Here is a 19,792-nt window from a genome sequence, read left to right as displayed (position 1 = left end):
AAATTTTTACCTGTACAATGTATTTTTGGCTCATGCTAAAAATATATCCGTGCAACTTAATGGTCACATTTATGAAAATAAATAAAAGCTGTGTGACCTTGCTTATGAACTCTTCATATAACTGTATATGTCAACAGTCTCTAAAGGGTCGCTCATGTTGACTTATTTTAGCATGACAGATTTGGTCGACGCTACTCAGACCAAATGACCACTACACCCATTTAAATGCATTCACGACTACAGTCAGCCATTGTGATCTTCACTCATCTCCTCTTCCTTCTCCTCCTCATCTTCTTCTTCATGTGGGATTCATGCTTTGTCTTTATACTTGTTCATTACGATTCAATAGATCAAATGTGTGTCTGCTGGTTAAATCAGTTTTCTCGTATCCCATCAGCCCTCACGCCGTTCCAGAGCGCCTGCGTCTGCGTGTCAACCGCATCGGTCTGCAGGACTACGACAGCATGCAGTTCGATAAGGAACGTCTGCGCGACATCTGTGAGTTATCTCTCCTCTCATGTATCCAATAATGCACTTCAGATCAGCATCATGTCCACATTTATCCATGACGCTTTGCGTGTGTGACTTACAAAAGGAGTTTGTTTAACTATCAGTGAAATCCTTATTCCTACTGTTCATCCATTCATTATTAATAAGCAAGAAGATTTAAGAAAAGCCAAACATACCTCTGGCTCAGTTTTCACTGTATACAATTGAAGGACAAATTATATATATATACACGCACACATACGCACATATATATATATATATATATATATATATATATATATATATATATATATATATATATATATATATATATATATATATATATATATATATATATATACATATATATATATATATATATATATATATATATATATAAATGTTTATATATACATATATATATATATGTATATATCTATATCTATATATATATATATATAAATATATATATATATATATATATATATATATACATACATACATACATATATATATATATATATATATATATATATATATATATATATATACATACATATATATATATATATATATATATATATATATATATATATATATATATATATATATATTTATATATATATATATATATATAAATATATATATTTATATATATATATATATATATATATATATATATATATATATATATATATATATATATATATATATATATATATATATATATATATACTCACTGGCCATTTTATTAGGTACACCATACTAGTACCAGGTTGGACTCCCTTTTGCCTTCAAAACTCCCTTAATCCTACTGATTTGTCAGCTGCACATCCATGATGCCAATCTCCCACTTCACCACATCCCAAAGGTGCTCTATTGGATTAAATTCTGGTGACTGTAGAGGCCAATTAAGTAGAGTAAACTCATTTTCATGTTCAACAAACCAGTCTGAGATGAATGGCGCTTTATGACATGGCGCGTTATCCTGCTGGAAGTAGCCATCAGAAGATGGGTACACTGTGGTCATAAAGGGATGGACATGGTCAGCAACAATAGTCAGGTAGGCTGTGGCATTTACACGATGCTCAATTGGTACTTATGGGCCCAAAGTGTGCCAAGAAAAGATGCTCTGTTGCCATGTGATCGGCTGATTAGACATCTGAATTAACGAGCAGTTGGACAGGTGTACCTAATAAAGTGGCCAGTGAGTGTGTATTACCATATATTACCATTTTATATTGATATTACCACCTCCTGTAAAATTAAAGTGAATTGTTTTGTTTAATTTTACTTTCTTTATTGTCCGCACGTGGAAATTGATCTTTGGCTTCACCACACAACCACATCAACATTCACATCACACATATCACAGAAAAAACAGGCAACACAAATACATTTGATGTCATCACATAAATCACAGTAATAACTCTATCTAAAACCCTGTGCGTACTTAGAAACCGGTATTTAAATTTCTAATGCCGGTCGGCACAAAGGACATTTAATACACATTTTTCTTTACATGAGGTTGCCTAAATGATTGCAAGAGCTGCAATAATGACGTGTGCTTTCTGTTTAATTCTCATTGAATCAATTTCATTTGGTTGTCTTTGTGCTTTATCTACAATTGCACTGGCAATCTTTACTAATCGACACAGTTTTTGCTTTTCCTTAATTGGCAGCACTCCACACCATGCAATCATGTTAAAATTCACAACACTTTCAACCAAGTTCTTGTACACCAACTCCAGAGTATCTTGACTCACCAAATTATTGTAACCTCCTAATGAGATTTTTTTTTTAAATAATTGTTTTTAGTTCTTTTGAATGGTAGTTTCCCAACCCAACATTTTAAATACAGTCATGTGTGGGAGAAGGTGGAGCGGTGAGTGTATTACTGACTGACTGTGTGTGTGTGTGTGTGTGTGTGTGTGTGTGTGTGTGTGTGTGTGTGTGTGTGTGTGTGTGTGTGTGTGTGTGTGTGTGTGTGTGTGTGTGTGTGTGTGTGTGTGTGTTCAGCGACTGCTGTTGGCATCGTGGTGGTGAGAGGAGACTGTGACCTCGAAACCTGTCGACTCTACATTGATAGACTGCAGGAGGTGAGCACTTCCCATCATGCACCTGTATGTCTTATTTTACTGAGGCCTGTTAAGTCAGCGAGTGAATGTTGCACATAATGATGTTTCAGTTTACGGAGTTTAAGATTAGAGAATGATTTTTGGACACTTGATTAGTTTTTACCACTGTTTTCCACAAAATGTAGTGTTGATGCCTCTGTTATTGGGTAAAAAATTTTTTAATGCGTGTCAACAATTCATCTCAATAGTAAGCATCAGCAGTCTTGATATGGATTTTTATGTTGTGTTTTGGTCAGGATTTGCATCAGGCGCCCTCTGCTGGCCACCGAGTGCACTATCAGGTAAATATTGAATAAAGTTAAAGTTGCTTGAAGACTTTAGACACTATACTTTAAACACTGTGTATCCATACCTTAAACAAAAGCACTGCTTTGCACTTCCGTTGCAATTCTGCAACACACTTCTGCACACTTCACACTATTTCATACATAAGGCACTTTATTCATAAAATAAACGTCATAGGTACTATTAAAAAAACACATCTATTGAAAGAACACACTGGTGATTGAAAACACGTCAGTGAAAACACTGAAAACATTAATTCATTTCTTGTCGGCTTAGTCCCTTTATTAATCCGGGGTCGCCACAGTGGAATGAACCGCCAACTCATCCAGCAAGTTTTTACGCAGCGAATGCCCTTCCAGCCGCAACCCATCCCTGGGAAACATCCACACACACACACTCATACACTATTGACAATTTAGCCTATCCAATTCACCTGTACCGCATGTCTTTGGTCTGTGGGGGAAACCGGAGCACCTGGAGGAAACCCACGCGAAGGCAGGGAGAACATGCAAACTCCACACAGAAATGCCAACTAAGCCGAGGTTCGAACCAGAGACCTTCTTGCTGTGCGGTGACAGCACTACCTATTGAGCCAACAGATCAACATTCATCCAACAACAAATACCTGCAGGCCACTGTTGAGCCATTTCTAAACCCTATTGAAGATATTTTGGAGTATCTCTTAAAGAAATATTTATGTCATATGTGTATATGACCACATGCCAGCATGCCTCTTCAACAGGCAATGGAAGAGCCAATTGATCAGATGTACAACTGACTTGTTTTTCTTTGTTTACAGTAGTGCATTTTATTTATTTATTTATTTATTTATTTATTTATTTATTTATTTATTTATTTATTTATTTATTTATTTATTTTGTATGGAAAAAAACTAATGGAGCTTTATTGTAAAGTGTGACTGATTAAACACTACCCAAGACACTGCAGGGGTTTAGATTACAGGTGATTTAGACTGCAAATAAAATAAAAACTCTCTTATTTTTTCAGATTTGTGGTTAATTAATAAAGTAAATTCAGTTTTCGTCTGTCAGTTCTGGCTGACAGCTCAGTCTGGATTCAGGAACTGGATGCGAGATAAATCTGCATTCCTTCTTTCATCCGTGTCTTTGTGTGTTTTGTGTGTGTTTTCTCAGGATGAGTGTGCAGGTTTGCCACGGCCGAGTTCAGCACACAGACTTTCAGCCAACTGGAGCTTCCTGGACTGTAAGTCTATGCTTGAAAACATGATACAACATTATTCGCCCTCCTGTGAATTTTTATTTCTTTTTCAAATGTTTCTCAAATGATGTTTAACAGATCAAGGACTTTTTCACAGTATTTCCTATAATATTTTTTTCTTCTGGAGAAAGTCTGATTTGTTTTATTTCTGCTAGAATAAAAGCACTTTGTAACTTTTTAAACCATAATTATCCGGCTTAAGCTATATTTATTACATAGTCTACAGAACAAACCATCGTTATACAATTACCTAATTACCTGAACTGGCCTAATTACCCTAATCAAGCCTTTAAATGTCACTTTAAGCTGAATACTAGCATCTTGAAAAATATCTTTCCGTTAAACAGAAATTAGGGGAACAAAATATACAGGGGGCTAATAACTCTGACTTGAACTGTATTTCTCTATTGCCTGTACTGTAAGATAAGATAAGATAAAACACTTTAAATAAGTCCATGCTTTGAACAGTCTTTCTCTTTCTTGTGTCCCACTGAAAAGTCTTCTTTAAAGGGATAGTTCAACCAAAAATGTATATTTCATGTTCATTTACTCACCCTCCGGTCATAACACACTGGATGTAGGTGACTTTTTTTCTTCAGTCGAACATTAAAGAAGTTTTTAAGCTGACTTTGTGAATCCTTGTTGATTCGTTTAATGGCAGTGAATGGTGGCAGGTTTTTGAGATTAAAAATAAACACATTCAAACAAATCCAAATCAATAGTTATGGCTCCTGACGACACACTGAGGTCTTGTGAAGTGAAACCATTGGACTGTGTAAACAAATTGAACATTATTTACAATATTATTAGCTTTGATCCACAGCCTGGTCAAGCAGTGTCTGTAGTCCAATTGTAGTCCAGTCACTTTTGATGACTGGCATTTGTACAATAATAATATTTTTTTTTTCTGTACATTCTGTTTCTAGCTACATCAGCTGATCGCTTTTATCGCATCGACAAGGCTCAGGTATTATTATGATTGTTTAATCTAAAATTTAAAGGTATATATATATATATATATATGAGGAAGCTGCATTAAAAGTCAATGTGTGTGTGTGTAGGAGCATCTTCACTTTGTAACTGAAATATGCCAGGATGAGGTTTATATCCTGGACCATGAAGCCCCAGCGGTGAGCCAGGTCAGGGCTCCAGGAATGCCTGATGTGGTGGTGGAGCCCAGTTCTGGGTGAGATTCATTCAGAACACAGTCAGAAATAAATTTTTGTATTTTAGATATTATTTTTTAGATTAATTACTTATTATTTTAGTTAGATTATTTTAATATTTTTTTATGACTAGTTTATTTCATATATATATATATATATATATATATATATATATATATATATATATATATATATATATATATATATATATATATATACATACACAAATATACTAGCAATACATGTTTGGAAAATTGGAAGACATTTTATCAGATCTTTAATAGTCAAATTTTCAAAGATTTCACTCAGTCATACCTAAATTAAAAACAAACTATATAGATATAGTACACTACATTATAAATACTCTTAAATTACGGGAAATTAAATAAAAAATATAAAGTTTGTAAATATTAAATGACATTTTTACATTTTAAATGTGTGTGCAAATTTATTTTGAACATAAAACTAAATATGAAAATACAATCTAAAAGTAAATCCACTGTCAAATAAATTGTAGTATTTTAATAAAATTTTGCAATCATTAGATTTTAATTCATTGTTGATAAACAAAATTGTGAAAATTGGAGCATAAAATAACATAAAATACAATATACTTGACAGGTTTACATAAATATTCAAATCGTTTTTAAATCGAAAATAAAATTAAATCTAAAGTAAAATAAAGTAAAACATGAATGGCCAAAATGTCTTATATTTTAGTATACAGTATAGGAAGTTCTTGCCTATATGCAAAAATCATCTATTAATAAATTTTGAACACTCACATTTGGTCAGCAATGAAGCAAAATGTAATGATTGTAATGAACAGTAAAAGTTAACTTATTTTGTGTTTGATATTACATTAGTTTATTTTCAATATTTTAACCTTTAATACTTCATAAAAATACTATTGCATACAGTAAATGAAAACAATAATTTACGTGTGCTTTATTTTACTGTATATGTCAATTTTATATTGTATTTGAGTTTAAGATTTTACTTTTACTTTATTTTACAATATATAAAATTTTAAATCGTATTAGAATATAATATTTAACTTTTAAATGTTACTTCAAATAACCTATTATTTAACACATTTTAATCAGTTTTTGTCTGTTTTAATATGTTTTAAATGATTTTAATCATGTTTGTTTTATTCTTGTTTATCTAAAGTGCTTTGAATGATCACTGTGTATGAAATGTGCTCTGAACATAAACTTCCCTTGCCTTTATTTTACTGTAAATTACATTTTTAATTTTATTTGAATAAAACATTTTACCTTTAGTTTATTTTACTGTATATTTATTTATATTATATTTGAATATTACATCATACTTTCACTTTATTTTAGTGTATGTTTAATTCATATTGTATTGGCATTTAACATTTTACTCTATATTTCATTTTTAATTGTATATGAATATAAAAAAACTATATAATTTAAAAGCGTGAAAATGCACGGATTCGGTCAAATTAAATTGTATTTCATATTTTTTTAATGCAAAAATTTTGCATAATTGATTTGGATCGATTTCAGTTTCAGTTTTCTCTCTGCAAACACTTGATTATTTGTTGTCCTCTTGTTTCCTCATTGCAGTGTCCCTCTGACATCAGATGAGCAAGGTACAGTACAATCTCAAGTATTTCTCAAAGTAGTGTTTGTGACGGTGAACTCCTGGAGGTTTTCCTTTCAGAACAGATGCTCTCAAAATCCCCACATACATGTGATGCATCACAGCTCCTGGGAAGCCGCATGATTGTTGTTCATACATACTGCGTCATGTATTGATAAAAACACTCTGCTTTTACAGCTCTGCTGTCGGCGGCTGCGAAAGGGGACTTGACTGCGGTAAGCTTTACTTTGACAAGTAAACAGAAAGTAAGAAGTCATGACTCACCAGGGTGTGTTTGATACCACATCCACATAATGCAGCGGACTTTCGCAACCGGTGTTTGAGTGTGTGTGTGTGTGTGTGTGTTTTATGATTAATCCCTGAACTTTCTGTTACTTTATTAGACATGAAAATGTCACGACCCTTTAGTGCACAGATCTAAACTCAACCTCATTTTTAAAGAAGATAATTGTGAAAAAAGTCAATGGTTAAATTAGTAAAAGCTTATGCGAGTTTGAGTTTTAAGTTAAGGATATATTTATTAAAATAATATTTTTGTCACTGAACATATTCACATTTTAATATAAGTTAAATATTGCAAAAGCATATATATGCATACATATACATATGTACAGTAAAGTAATAGTGTTTGATTGTGATTGGAATAATAATGTACAGTAAGTGTTGACGGTGTGTGTGCTGTGTGTGTGTCAGGTGTCATCGTCCTGCAGGAGTGGGCTTAGTCTGCTGGTGCGGGACGCTATGGGCTGCACCGCTCTGCATTTGGCTGCACATCACGGACACGCAGACGTGGTGAGCTTCATTCTGGAGCATGGTGAGTGTTTGGTCTGAAATGCACACACTCTGGGCCCTGTCATACACCCGGCGCGATGTGGCGCAAGGCGAGACGCAATTGTTTGCTAGTTACAGCTCAGCGCAAGAGTTGTTTTGATGTTTTGCGCCACGCTGTTTAAATAGCAAATGCATTTGCGCTCATATGTGCGTCCCATAGGCGTTCTGGTCTAAAAAAGGAGGTGTGTTGAGGCGCATTGCTGGCGTGTTGCTATTTTAAGGAACTAAAATAGACTGTTCTAGAGACCAGATCAAAGCTGGTCTATTGTCCAGTGCAGAGCACGTTAGTTGTGCGCCTCGCTTACACATTGCTTAATACACACAGGAAGATGTAGAGCAATACGCAAATGTCTTTACATATGAAAAAAATTAAATATTCAGGATATAATAAGAATATATATAGGATATAAATATAAAAGATTAAAATATTACAAAAAATATTATTTTCTAGCCTACATAAATATAAAAACCACTGCCTTTATGTCTTCTTCATCTCGGGAGGCTTTTTCAGTTCATTCATAACAATTTGCTTTTGTATAATGTTATTATTATTAGCAGTATTATTTATTATATCCATATTTATATTTGTTTTATTAAAAACAAGCTTAGATTTGCCCACCTGTCAGGTTTTAGACCATATGGGGCAAAGCATGTGTATTAGGATATAACTCAGGTTTTTAAGCACACTTTGTTATTATTGTTCATTTATTCATTTGCTGGAAATTAGAACTGAATTTAGAAATAGTTTTGAAACAAATCTTTGCGCTTAACAAATGAAATTAATTATTTATAGGCTAATCGATGCCTGTGCGTACAACAAGTTTCCCTATCCACGAGAGCGAAAGTGAAAGTAAATAATGAGGAGGCTCATCTCTCATTCTCGCGCTGTAGATGCTCTGTTTAACTGTTTTCTCTCTAGTGAACTGTTCAGGTTTTCCACATACAAAGTCTGTATTGTAAATAGCAAATGCACCATGGCGCAATGCAAGTGACTCTTAAAGGGAAATGGGAGATGAGACTCTGATTGGTTTATTCTCAAAACACATCTATAACTTAAGAAAACAAGCTCAACCCTGTTAGACCATGCGCCATGGCGCATAGGGGATTTTTGTCCCAAAAATAGCAAAAGTGGATTCTGATACGCCCTTAATGCGTTTGCGTCCTGCGCTTCGGACTTTTCACATGGATCGTCAGAAATAGAGTCCTCTGTGTTTGCATATACATTGTCACATGCTCAACTGTGAGCAGAGAAACTTTTTTGTTTGCCCACAACCAAAGGAAAACCAACAAGTACAGGACGTTACTGAAAGACTAAATGCTGGGTATTTCTAACATATGCCAATGACTTTAAGGGTGTTTGGATAACTTAATTGATGAAGTGTTGAAATGAAGAGTAAGACTTTATAAGACAAATAAGACTTTCTCCAGAAGACAAAATATTATAGAAAATGCTGTGAACATTTCCTTGAATAACTTTGACTTTAACTGTACATGTTTGCTTATGTACAAAATTCTAGATCCATGCGAACTTAAATGCTATATATATTGTGTTTGCTTTCAGGGTCAAAGCTGATGTTGGATTTAACAGAGCGAGACACGTATGTAAATCTCTGCTCGCTGTGTTTGTTTGCAGTCTCGTAATGTGAACATGCATATCATTCTTCCTCATTTGTCTTGTTTTCAGAGGTGACACAGCATTGCACAAAGCGGCGGCACAACAACAGCGTGATGTTTGCAAACGTCTGCTTGAAGCCGGAGCTTCCCCCCACAAAACCAACTTCCTGGTCAGAATCAGTTTTTTTTTTCTCATTATTACTGTTAACCACAACTTTGACACCACAACACACATTCGAAAAACAGCTTGAGGACATCTTTATTGTTTGATTTGTTCATACACTTAAGTATATCGGTAAGTTTTTGAATTTGACTGTGGTGTTTTTATTTTGGGAAATTTCCAAATCATAAAACTGTACATTTTATTCCTCTGCATTTGATAAAAACATCCTCATTCCTTGTTTTGAAGCCACAATAGCAGTGTATGGGGGATCTATAATGCAAAAATTGTTTTTATAAGAGGTTTAAACACAGATGTGAGGCAGCAGTGTGTGAATATAACCAGCTTCTAATGGTAAAAGTGTAATAATTACATTTTTTATAATCACACTTGATAAAAACAAGGACTTGAGTGGTAATAGCTTTCATTTTCAGCATGACAATGATCCTCTAATTGCTGTGAAATCCTATGTGGAGAAAAGAAAACAGCTGATTAAACACAGACAGACATGAAATGGCCTCCCCAGTGTCCAGACCTGAATATTATAAAGGCTGTATGAGATCACCTGGACAGAAAAAAGAAAGATATGACTCTCTAAACCTAAAGAAGAACTCTGGAAAGTGCTAAAAGAAGCACATTATTTTAGGAAATGTCAGGACAATTAGAACAAAACAGCCAAGGGAAGTGAATGTTGAAAAGTACTGATCCATTATTATACAGCTTTAATCTATTATGTCCATTCCTTCTGGAAAGAACTTCAATGGTATTAGTTTTCATTTTCAGCATGATTCTGATTCACTAAATGCAGTAAAATCCTATTTGGAGAAAGTAAACAGCTCACAAAACGCAGACAGTCATAAAATGGCCTACCCAGTGTCCAGACCTGAATATTATAGAGGCTGTATGAGATCAGCTGAACAAAAAAGAAAGATAAAACCCTCTAAACCCAAAGAACAAACTTGAATAGTGCTAAAAGAAGAACATTATTTCAGAAAATGTCAGGACAATTACTTGTTGTACAAAACAGCCAAGGAAAGTGAATGTTGAAAAGTACTGATCCATTATTATACAGCTTTAATCCATCATGCCCATCCTTCTGGAAAGAACTTCAGTGGTAATAGTTTTTATTTTCAGCATGATAAGGATTCGCTAATTACAGTGAAATCCAGTTTGGAGAAAGAAAACACAGACAGATGAAACAGAGACAGTCATGAAATGGCCTCACCAGTGTCCAGACCTGAATATTATAGAGGCTGTATGAGATCAGCTGGACAAAAAAGAAAGATAAAACCCTCTAAACCCAAAGAACAAACTTGAAAAGTGCTAAAAGAAGAACATTATTTCAGAAAATGTCAGGACAATTACTTGTAGAACAAAATAGCCTATGGAAGTGAATGTTGAAGCGTACTGATCCATTATTATAAAGTTTTAATCCATTATGCCCATCCTTATGGAAAGAACTTCAGTGTGTAAAAGTTTTAATTTTATCATAGTAATGATCCGCTAATTGCAACGAAATCCTATTTAGAGAAAGAAAACAGCTGATGAAACACAGACGGTCATGAAATGGCCTCCACAGTGTCCAGACCTGAATATTATAGAGGCTGTATGAGACCGCCTGGACAAAAAAAAGAAAGATAAGACACTCTAAACCTAAAGAAGAACTGTGGAGAGTGCTAAAAGAAGCACATTGTTTTAGGAAATGTCAGGACAATTACTTGTAGAACAAAACAAGCAAAGGGAAGTGAATGTTGAAAAGTACTGATCCATTATTATACAGCTTTAATCTATTATGCCCATCCTTCTGGAAAGAACTTCAGTGGTATTAGTTTTCATTTTCATCATGATTCTGATTTACTAAATGCAGTAAAATCCTATTTGGAGAAAGTAAACAGCTCACAAAACACAAACAGTCATGAAATGGCCTCGCCAGTGTCCAGACCTAAATATTATAGAAGCTGTATGAGATCAGCTGGATAAAAAAGAAAGATAAAACCCTCTAAACCTAAAGAACAAACTTGAATAGTGCTAAAAGAAGCACATTATTTCAGAAAATGTCAGGACAATTACTTGTAGAACAAAATAGCCTATGGAAGTGAATGTTGAAGCGTACTGATCCATTATTATAAAGTTTTAATCCATTATGCCCATCCTTATGGAAAGGACTTCAGTGGTAAAAGTTTTCATTTTCAACATGATAATGATTCACTAATTGCACTGAAATTTTATGTAGATAAACAAAACTGCTGATGAAACACTGACAGTCATGAAATGGCCTCCCCAGTGTCCAGATCTGAATATTATAAAGGCAGTATGAGATCAGCTGGACAGAAAAAAGAAAGATAAGACACTCTAAAGAAGAACTGTGGAGAGTGCTAAAAGAAGCACATTATCTCAGAAAATGTCAGGACAATTACTTGTTGTACAAAACAGCCAAGGGAAGTGAATGTTGAAAAGTACTGATCCATTATTATACAGCTTTAATCCATCATGTCCATCCTTCTGGAAAGAACTTCAGTGGTAAAAGCTTTTATTTTCAGCATGAAAAGCATTCGCTTATTACAGTGAAATCCAATTTGGAGAAAGAAAACACAGACAGATGAAACAGAGACAGTAATGAAATGGCCTCCACAGTGTCCAGAACCAAATATTATAGAGTAGGGGTGTCAAACTCAATTCCTGCAGGGCCAAAGCCCTGCACAGTTTAGTTCCAACCCTGCTCCAACACACTTACCTGTAGGTTTCAAACAAGCCTGAAGGACTCAATTAGTTTGATCAGGTGTGTTTAATTAGGGTTGGAACTAAACTGTGCAGAGCTGCGGCCCTTTTGGAACTGAGTTTGACACCTGTGTTAGAGAGGCTGTATGAGATCATCTGGACAGAAAAAAGAAAGATATGACTCTCTAAACCTAAAGAAGAACTGTGGAAAGTGCCTGAAATATTACACAGCACATTATTTTAGAAAATCCAAGGGTAGCCACATTAAACAGACTTGTTCTTGAAGAGGAAATGCTGTGCTGGTGTGGTTTTGTACATATTTCATATATTTTCTGTCTGTTTTTTAATAAAGAGACTGATTGATTATATATTGTGGAAAAGTCCTAGGCCAACATAGCTGTTACAGTATTACTTTTTTCCCCAACACTGCCATTGAATGACACATTTTTTTTATGCGTTTTAGGGGAAAACACCTAAGGATTGTGCCCTGGATGCCGGGAATTTAGAGTTGGCGTCCATGCTGGAGATCCAGGCGGTGGATGAACCAGCATCACACGAGGATCTGGAGACGGCAGTATGAACGGCTCACCCCATGACGTGGCAGGAAGAATTTTTACCCACAGAAAGTGGCTGTTAGCACTCCTCGAGCGTCTGCTTGCACTCGCAGAGAAGCCGACGATAGCAGACAAGAGAAGTGCAACGAGATTGCCTCGGGCTCAGAAAAAAAAACCTCACCGAGCAGGAACGTGTCTAGCTGTTGTTTTTCGACTCATGTCGCTGTGGGGTTTTTTTAATCGTAGGGTCTGACCTAGCATTTATTTATTGCTCTTATTTATTATAGCTATTTATTCAAAGGCGGATTGCTGCATTGCGTGTAGAGAGACGTTGCCAGAAAAAAGCACGTCACATTCGTGTGCCAAAGACGCACAGGAGAAAGAGGCTCGGAGATTTTGAAAACCAGACATATTTACAGCTCTTTCCGATTCGTTCGTGTGCCGTTACAGTGGCGTGATTGTGAAATTATCTTATAAAAGATCTGAGCCATATTCGATGCAATATGAATGGATGACATTTGTGCATTTATCTATTTAATATTACATTACATTAATGTTTTCAAGACAAGCAAAGGAGCTGGATTTGTGTGTGGGGGGTTTAATTTTTCATTGACGGTAGCTTTGAGTAAAGGAGAAAGACACCGACGGGAGTATTTCCAACACTTGCTCCATCCTAAACCATGTCCAAGTCACTCATGCAACGTGTCTGCATGAAAACAAACCCAGATCCATTTACACACGAGTGATCTGCTGTGGTATCTTGTATTATCAGTTAACGCATTTATTGTGCATGGGATTTTTGTTACCTCTTTGGATGTTTCTACCCTTTCAGTGGTTATGTAATGAAATGGCATTATTTCTTTTTTTATTAATATTAACATTATTATTATTATGATTTTAAGCTGTATGAAAATGTTCAGTGGTTGTATTTTGCTTTTTTTTAAAACCTTTTAAAAGATGGGACTACTTGAATGTTTTAGTTTTTCTAATTTCTCAATATCAACTTTAGGTGTGTTTGAGGTGACCGGGTGAGTAGATGTGGCTGATATCATGTTGCACGGTTGCCTAAACTGGGAATGTTTTCTCATTAAAAGGGCAGTTGGATGGAAAGCACCAGTGTTTTGTGGATATTTTTTTTTAAAGCTGCTGTTACTGAAGCACTTGTGATTCACAATCACAACCCTGCAAGAATGCCTTCACTCTGAAAACGCTGGGTTTCTTCAATATTAGAAATTTGGGTAAAATATGGACAAACTGAACACTCACTCATTCATTCTCCTTCTGCTTAGTTCCTTTATTCATCAGGGAAAGAACCGCCAACACATCCAGCAAATGTTTAACACAGTGGATGCCCTTCCAGCTGCAACCCAGTACTGGGAAACATTCATACACCCTAATTCAAACACATACACTGCGAACATATTAGCTTATTCACATGTGTTTGGACTGTGGGGGAAACCGGAGTTCCTGGAGGAAACCTGGGGAGAACATGGAAACTCCATAGAGAAACGCCAACTGGTTCAGCCGGGACTCAAATAAATTCTTCTTCTTTATGCTGTGTGGCGACAGTGCTAACCACTGAGCCACTGTGTTGCCACAAACTCAACATTTTAGGTTTAATTTTACCCAAATTGAGTTGAAAAACCCAGCATTTTCATCGTTTTTCAGAAAAAGTGTTGTTTTTCAGAACAAATGTGTAATCAATTATTGGTTTGTTTTAAATCGTTTTTTTTTCTGGTCCCCACTAGCAGATATTTTCTTGTTTTAAGCATAAACCCTTGATTTTTATCAAGGATGAAACCTGCAAAAACAATAAATATGCAAATGTATAAATAAATGAGTAAATAAATCCATAAATTCCTGCACAAAAATTTTTTATAAATAATAAATATGCAAATAAATAAATGTACACAAATATCCAAAAATTCTTGCATAAATAAAATATTAAATATGCAATTAAATAAATGTACATAAAAATCCACAAATTCCTGCATAAATAAAATAATAAATAATAAATATGCATATAAATAAATGTACACAAAAATCCAAAAATTCCTGCATAAATAAAATAATAAATAATAAATATGCAATTAAATAAATGTACACAAAAATCCAAAAATTCCTGCATAAATAAAATAATAAATAATAAATATGCAATTAAATAAATGTACACAAAAATCCAAAAATTCCTGCATAAATAAAATAATAAATATGCAATTAAATAAATGTACATAAAAATCCACAAATTCCTGCATAAATAAAATAATAAATAATAAATATGCAATTAAATAAATGTACACAAAAATCCAAAAAATTCCTGCATAAATAAAATAATAAATATTAAATATGCAATTAAATAAATGTACACAAAAATCCAAAAATTCCTGCATAAATAAAATAATAAATATGCAATTAAATAAATGTACATAAAAATCCACAAATTCCTGCATAAATAAAATAATAAATAATAAATATGCAATTAAATAAATGTACACAAAAATCCAAAAATTCCTGCATAAATAAAATAATAAATATGCAATTAAATAAATGTACATAAAAATCCACAAATTCCTGCATAGATAAAATAATAAATAATAAATATGCAATTAAATAAATGTACACAAAAAATCCAAAAATTCCTGCATAAATAAAATAATAAATAATAAATATGCAATTAAATAAATGTACACAAAAATCCAAAAATTCCTGCATAAATAAAATAATAAATATGCAATTAAATAAATGAACATAAAAATCCACAAATTCCTGCATAAATGAATTAATAAATATGCAAATAAAAAATGCATTTAAAAATCCAGAAATTCCTGCATAAATAAAATAACAAACAATAAATATGCAAATAAATAAATGTATATAAAAATTTACATTTTCCTGCATAAATAAATATATAAATAATGAATAGTGCTGGCAGGTAAATAATTAAATAAATTACACAAATGTTGAAAAAACTGAAGGTTTATTTCCCCCCATTTCAAATGTTTATTCATTCATTCTCATTAGTATGTTGACCTGAGGAAAAGTAAATCCGGAATTACATTCAGGAAATTAATAAACATTTGAAAGGGGGGGAAATAAACTTTCAATTTAGCATTTTTTTTTACCCCAATATTCGTGCAAATTTATATACTTTTCCTTATTTATTTGCATATTATTTAAAGTTTTATGTATTTATTTATTTGCATATTATTTAATGTTTTATTTATTTATTTGCATATTATTTAAAGTTTTATGTATTTATTTATTTGCATATTATTTAATGTTTTATTTATTTATTTGCATATTATTTAAAGTTTTATGTATTTATTTTTTTGCATATTATTTAATGTTTTATTTATTTATTTGTATATTATTTAAAGTTTTATGTATTTATTTTTTTGCATATTATTTAATGTTTTATGTATTTATTTGCATATTATTTAATGTTTTATTTGTTAGTGTATTTGCGTATTTATTTATTTATTTATTGTTTTTGCAGGTTTAGTCCTCAACAGATTTTGATTGTTTTTAAAAGTAAACCAAGATTAATTTAGCTTCTGGAGTTCGTGTATCTTGATTTAAGTTATGTGTTCTAGAAAACAGACGTAAGTTCAACGTAAATAAAACCCTTTTAATTTTGTAGGGAGATGACTTACATTTTTACTCCTTTGCTCTCTCTTTATGCAGAAACCAATCAAAACTTTTAAAATGTACATTAATTTTTCCATTTAAAGTCTCTTTTTATTCTTATTTCCACTTTAACTGTTCTGCTGAATCATTTAACTCGTCTATCCAAGTTAGCCTGTGACTAAAAAGTCTTGTGACTCTGCGTTGACGTCGGCCACGCCCACTTCCATTCAAACAAAACCAAAACCTTTGCCCTGCTTAACTTAGTTGTCATAAAGCGAGGAGACCAAGAGAAGCAGCAAGTCATGTAAGTATTTCCACTTTCCTATTTGTATTCTTCACTTTGAGAAAGTTAACAGTGCCTATAGCAGACTGCTGTACTGTTTGTAGTTGTTTTGATATGTTTGGTTTAAACTTCCGTGACTTCTTGTAAGTTACTCGTCAGTTTAAATGTTGAAATATGTCGAGAATGAGATACAATCACATCAAATCCTGATCAAATCACGTACAAGTGTTTTCTGTAGGACTAAAGCAACAGGGAAACGGAGTTTAATGGCGAGGGTTTATGGACATGCCCAGGCACAGTATCTACCATAGGCTATACATCAGCGATCGCTAGTTAATACTGTAATAAATAAAAATCATAATCTGAATTACTTTTGGATAAACTTTCCTGATTTTACTACTAAATACTTTCAATACAAGTACAGTGTTTATTTAAATTATTTAAATAAAATATTTTATTTAATTTCTTTAATGTGTATTTACTTACTTTAATTAAAAAAATACTATAGTGTTTAATCGTAAGTTTTATTGTGTTTCTGAGCAATATAATATACAATATTTACAGCTTTTTGTTAATGAATTCTACAGAATACTGTAGTATTAACATACTGTGAACTAATAAATAATTAATTATATAATTAATTATTAATAGTTTGTTATAACTAATAAAATTTTTTTGTATATTATAGCTTTTACTACAGTAAACTGTGGTGTATTGTAGTAAATATATCGTCTTGTTAAAATTAGTTTATTGGGTACTTTAATATTTAATATATGAAGAGTTCAGATGCAAAAACCTCTAGAAGCTGTTTAAAATTTCCTTTTAAAATGAGCATTTTCATAAGGCTCCTGTATGTAGGTTCAGTAATATCAAGTTTATGGCAAAGAATGCACTCTTTTAAAGGTCTTTAAAATTAAATAACAACATAAACATAGGAGTCTGAGAAAAAAAAGGCTTTTTTTTTCTATGAAAATTTCAGACGCACTTAGAGGTTTTTGCATCTGAACTCTTCATATAGTAGTCAATATTCGAAGTGAATCAAAAAAGTTACTCAAAATTGTTCAAAGACAAATAAATAAAGTATTGTTTATTAGTTTTAGGACAGCTTTGACAAAAGGAGAAGATCCACTTTTAATGTTTTTGACTATAGCTGTTACCGCATTAACCACAGTTATCATGTATAACCACAGCCACTATATAATTACCACCCCACATATTAATTTAAGTACTTTACTATAGTTTTAAAATGTATTTACTGTAAATTACTATAGTATTTTTTTCTTGTGTGTGTGTGTGTGTGTGTGTGTGTTCAGTAGAATGCAGCTGAAAATGACTAAATGATTGTAATTTAAAAGTTTTATGCATATATTTTAATTTAATACACATCAAAATAAGTGTACCTAATGTGGAATAATATTTAATTACTGCATATTTTTACATTTTAGGTTGAGTGAAGTTATTTGAAATGATAAAGTAGACCTTTTACAGTTGAAATCACAATTATTACAAGCCTTTAAATGTCACTTTAAGCTGTATAGGAGTTTCTTGAGAAATATCTAGTCAAATATTATTCACTGTCATCATGGCAAAGATAAAATAAATCTGTAATTAGAGATGAGTTATTAAAAGTTATTAGTTTTAATGTGTACAAAATCTTTTCTCCAATAAACAGAACTTGGGGAGAAAACAGGGGGGCTAATAATTCAGGGTGTTTAATAATTCTGACTTCAACTGTTTATGCATTTAATTTTCTTTCTGTGTAAAGTTTTGTAAATTGACTATTTATACATTTAAAAGTTATTTTTAAATGCATTGTTTTCTTTATTAAATAATATTAAAAATCACAATTTCACATTCAAATATGTCTATTTATTAGTCAATTCAAAATAAATAGTGAATTATTTATACACATTTTAATGCTTAAATTATTACATTGATAATTTAATTCTTAATTTTATTTCTAACCGGCACTACTGGTCCTCCATACCATAGTGTTTGTTTGTTTGTTTGTTTGTTTGTTTGTTTGTTAGACTTTATTAATCCCAACGGGAAATTCACATGTCACCGCAGAGCTCTCCATGCTAAAAATAGATCAAATAAGTTACACATGTATAAAAACATTAATAAAATTACGTAAATACTGCACACCTTAGTTTCAGACAATGAGTAAACACTTGTTTATATCTAATAACTATTACAATTCAGCGTAATTCATGATTTTGGTTATACAATCTAATCTCTGTTGGTAAAAATGACTTCCTGTGTCTTTCTCTGTAACACCGGGGTTGAATTAATCTTGCACTAAAAGAGCTTGCACACACTTGGACTGTATAAAAAGGGGATGGTTATCGTGGTTCATCATACCACTTGGTGGTTTATTCATATCGTGGTTCATTGACCCACAAACAAATAAAAAAACATGGTTAAAAAATACAATTGTATTGTATTGTAAATTATAATACAAAAACTAATTAGAAAAAAATGTGGTTAATAATATATCAGGGTGTCCGCAGGGTCTTAAAAAGTATTAAAAGTTGATAAATCAATTTAAGGCCCCTTAAAAAGTCTTCAATGCTATTTTGCAAGGTATTAAATTTTATATTATTTTTTGATTGTGCAGTGTATGGTTGAATGCTAACGTTTGCCTGAAATAAATCTGAATATCAGGATGCTGTGTAGTTTATCAAATCAATAAAATCCTGCTGGATTTGACATCATGCTGATTTGTTTACTGCAGTAACCAGGCGTCAACCTGCTGAATTAGCTAGATTGAATAGATTTGTATTCAGTATATGAATAATGTTTTAGTTTTGTATTAGTTTCTTACATTAATATTTAGTAGATGTACTGCAAGTCACCATCTTGCCAGCATTTCCGGTTGAAATGTGATTATAAGGTCTTAAAATGTATGGAAAGAGTCGTAAAAAGGTCTTAATAGGTATTGAATTTCACTGATTCCTGTATATAGTCTGTATATTTGGGGGAAAACGTTTCACTTTTACTATCCAGTACATGAAAGAAATATATTTGAAGTTTTTATTAAATAAGTTAAA

General features: G+C 32.4%; 2 protein-coding genes across 17 annotated transcripts in view; both read left to right on the top strand.

The window, feature by feature from the left end:
- dgki (diacylglycerol kinase, iota) overlaps nucleotides 1-13,942 on the top strand; it is a 92,001-nt gene extending 78,059 nt beyond the window's left edge. For all 16 annotated transcript variants that reach the window (XM_087247850.2, XM_087247847.2, XM_087247849.2 and 13 more), the window contains 12 exons: nucleotides 398-498; nucleotides 2,509-2,588; nucleotides 2,864-2,908; nucleotides 4,067-4,136; nucleotides 5,078-5,118; nucleotides 5,213-5,337; nucleotides 6,916-6,941; nucleotides 7,130-7,167; nucleotides 7,646-7,766; nucleotides 9,345-9,381; nucleotides 9,468-9,567; nucleotides 12,739-13,942. In XM_087247850.2, coding sequence (XP_087103976.1) covers nucleotides 398-498; nucleotides 2,509-2,588; nucleotides 2,864-2,908; nucleotides 4,067-4,136; nucleotides 5,078-5,118; nucleotides 5,213-5,337; nucleotides 6,916-6,941; nucleotides 7,130-7,167; nucleotides 7,646-7,766; nucleotides 9,345-9,381; nucleotides 9,468-9,567; nucleotides 12,739-12,855 — 901 coding nt within the window. In that variant the 3' untranslated portion in view covers nucleotides 12,856-13,942. The remainder of the gene's footprint in view (nucleotides 1-397; nucleotides 499-2,508; nucleotides 2,589-2,863; nucleotides 2,909-4,066; nucleotides 4,137-5,077; nucleotides 5,119-5,212; nucleotides 5,338-6,915; nucleotides 6,942-7,129; nucleotides 7,168-7,645; nucleotides 7,767-9,344; nucleotides 9,382-9,467; nucleotides 9,568-12,738) is intronic.
- A 2,776-nt stretch (nucleotides 13,943-16,718) lies between these two features.
- Nucleotides 16,719-19,792, top strand: part of LOC101885512 (apoptosis facilitator Bcl-2-like protein 14) — a 10,038-nt gene continuing 6,964 nt past the window's right edge. Inside the window, exon 1 of the mRNA NM_001328001.1 lies at nucleotides 16,719-16,760. Coding sequence (NP_001314930.1) covers nucleotides 16,759-16,760 — 2 coding nt within the window. The 5' untranslated portion in view covers nucleotides 16,719-16,758. The remainder of the gene's footprint in view (nucleotides 16,761-19,792) is intronic.

Source organism: Danio rerio, chromosome 4 (genome assembly GCF_052040795.2).
Source record: "Danio rerio strain M-AB ecotype USA chromosome 4, GRCz13ab, whole genome shotgun sequence".
NCBI classification, from domain to species: Eukaryota; Metazoa; Chordata; class Actinopteri; order Cypriniformes; family Danionidae; genus Danio; species Danio rerio.
The sequence above is the reverse complement of the archived record's forward strand: the minus strand, read 5'-3'. Positions and strand labels throughout refer to the sequence as shown.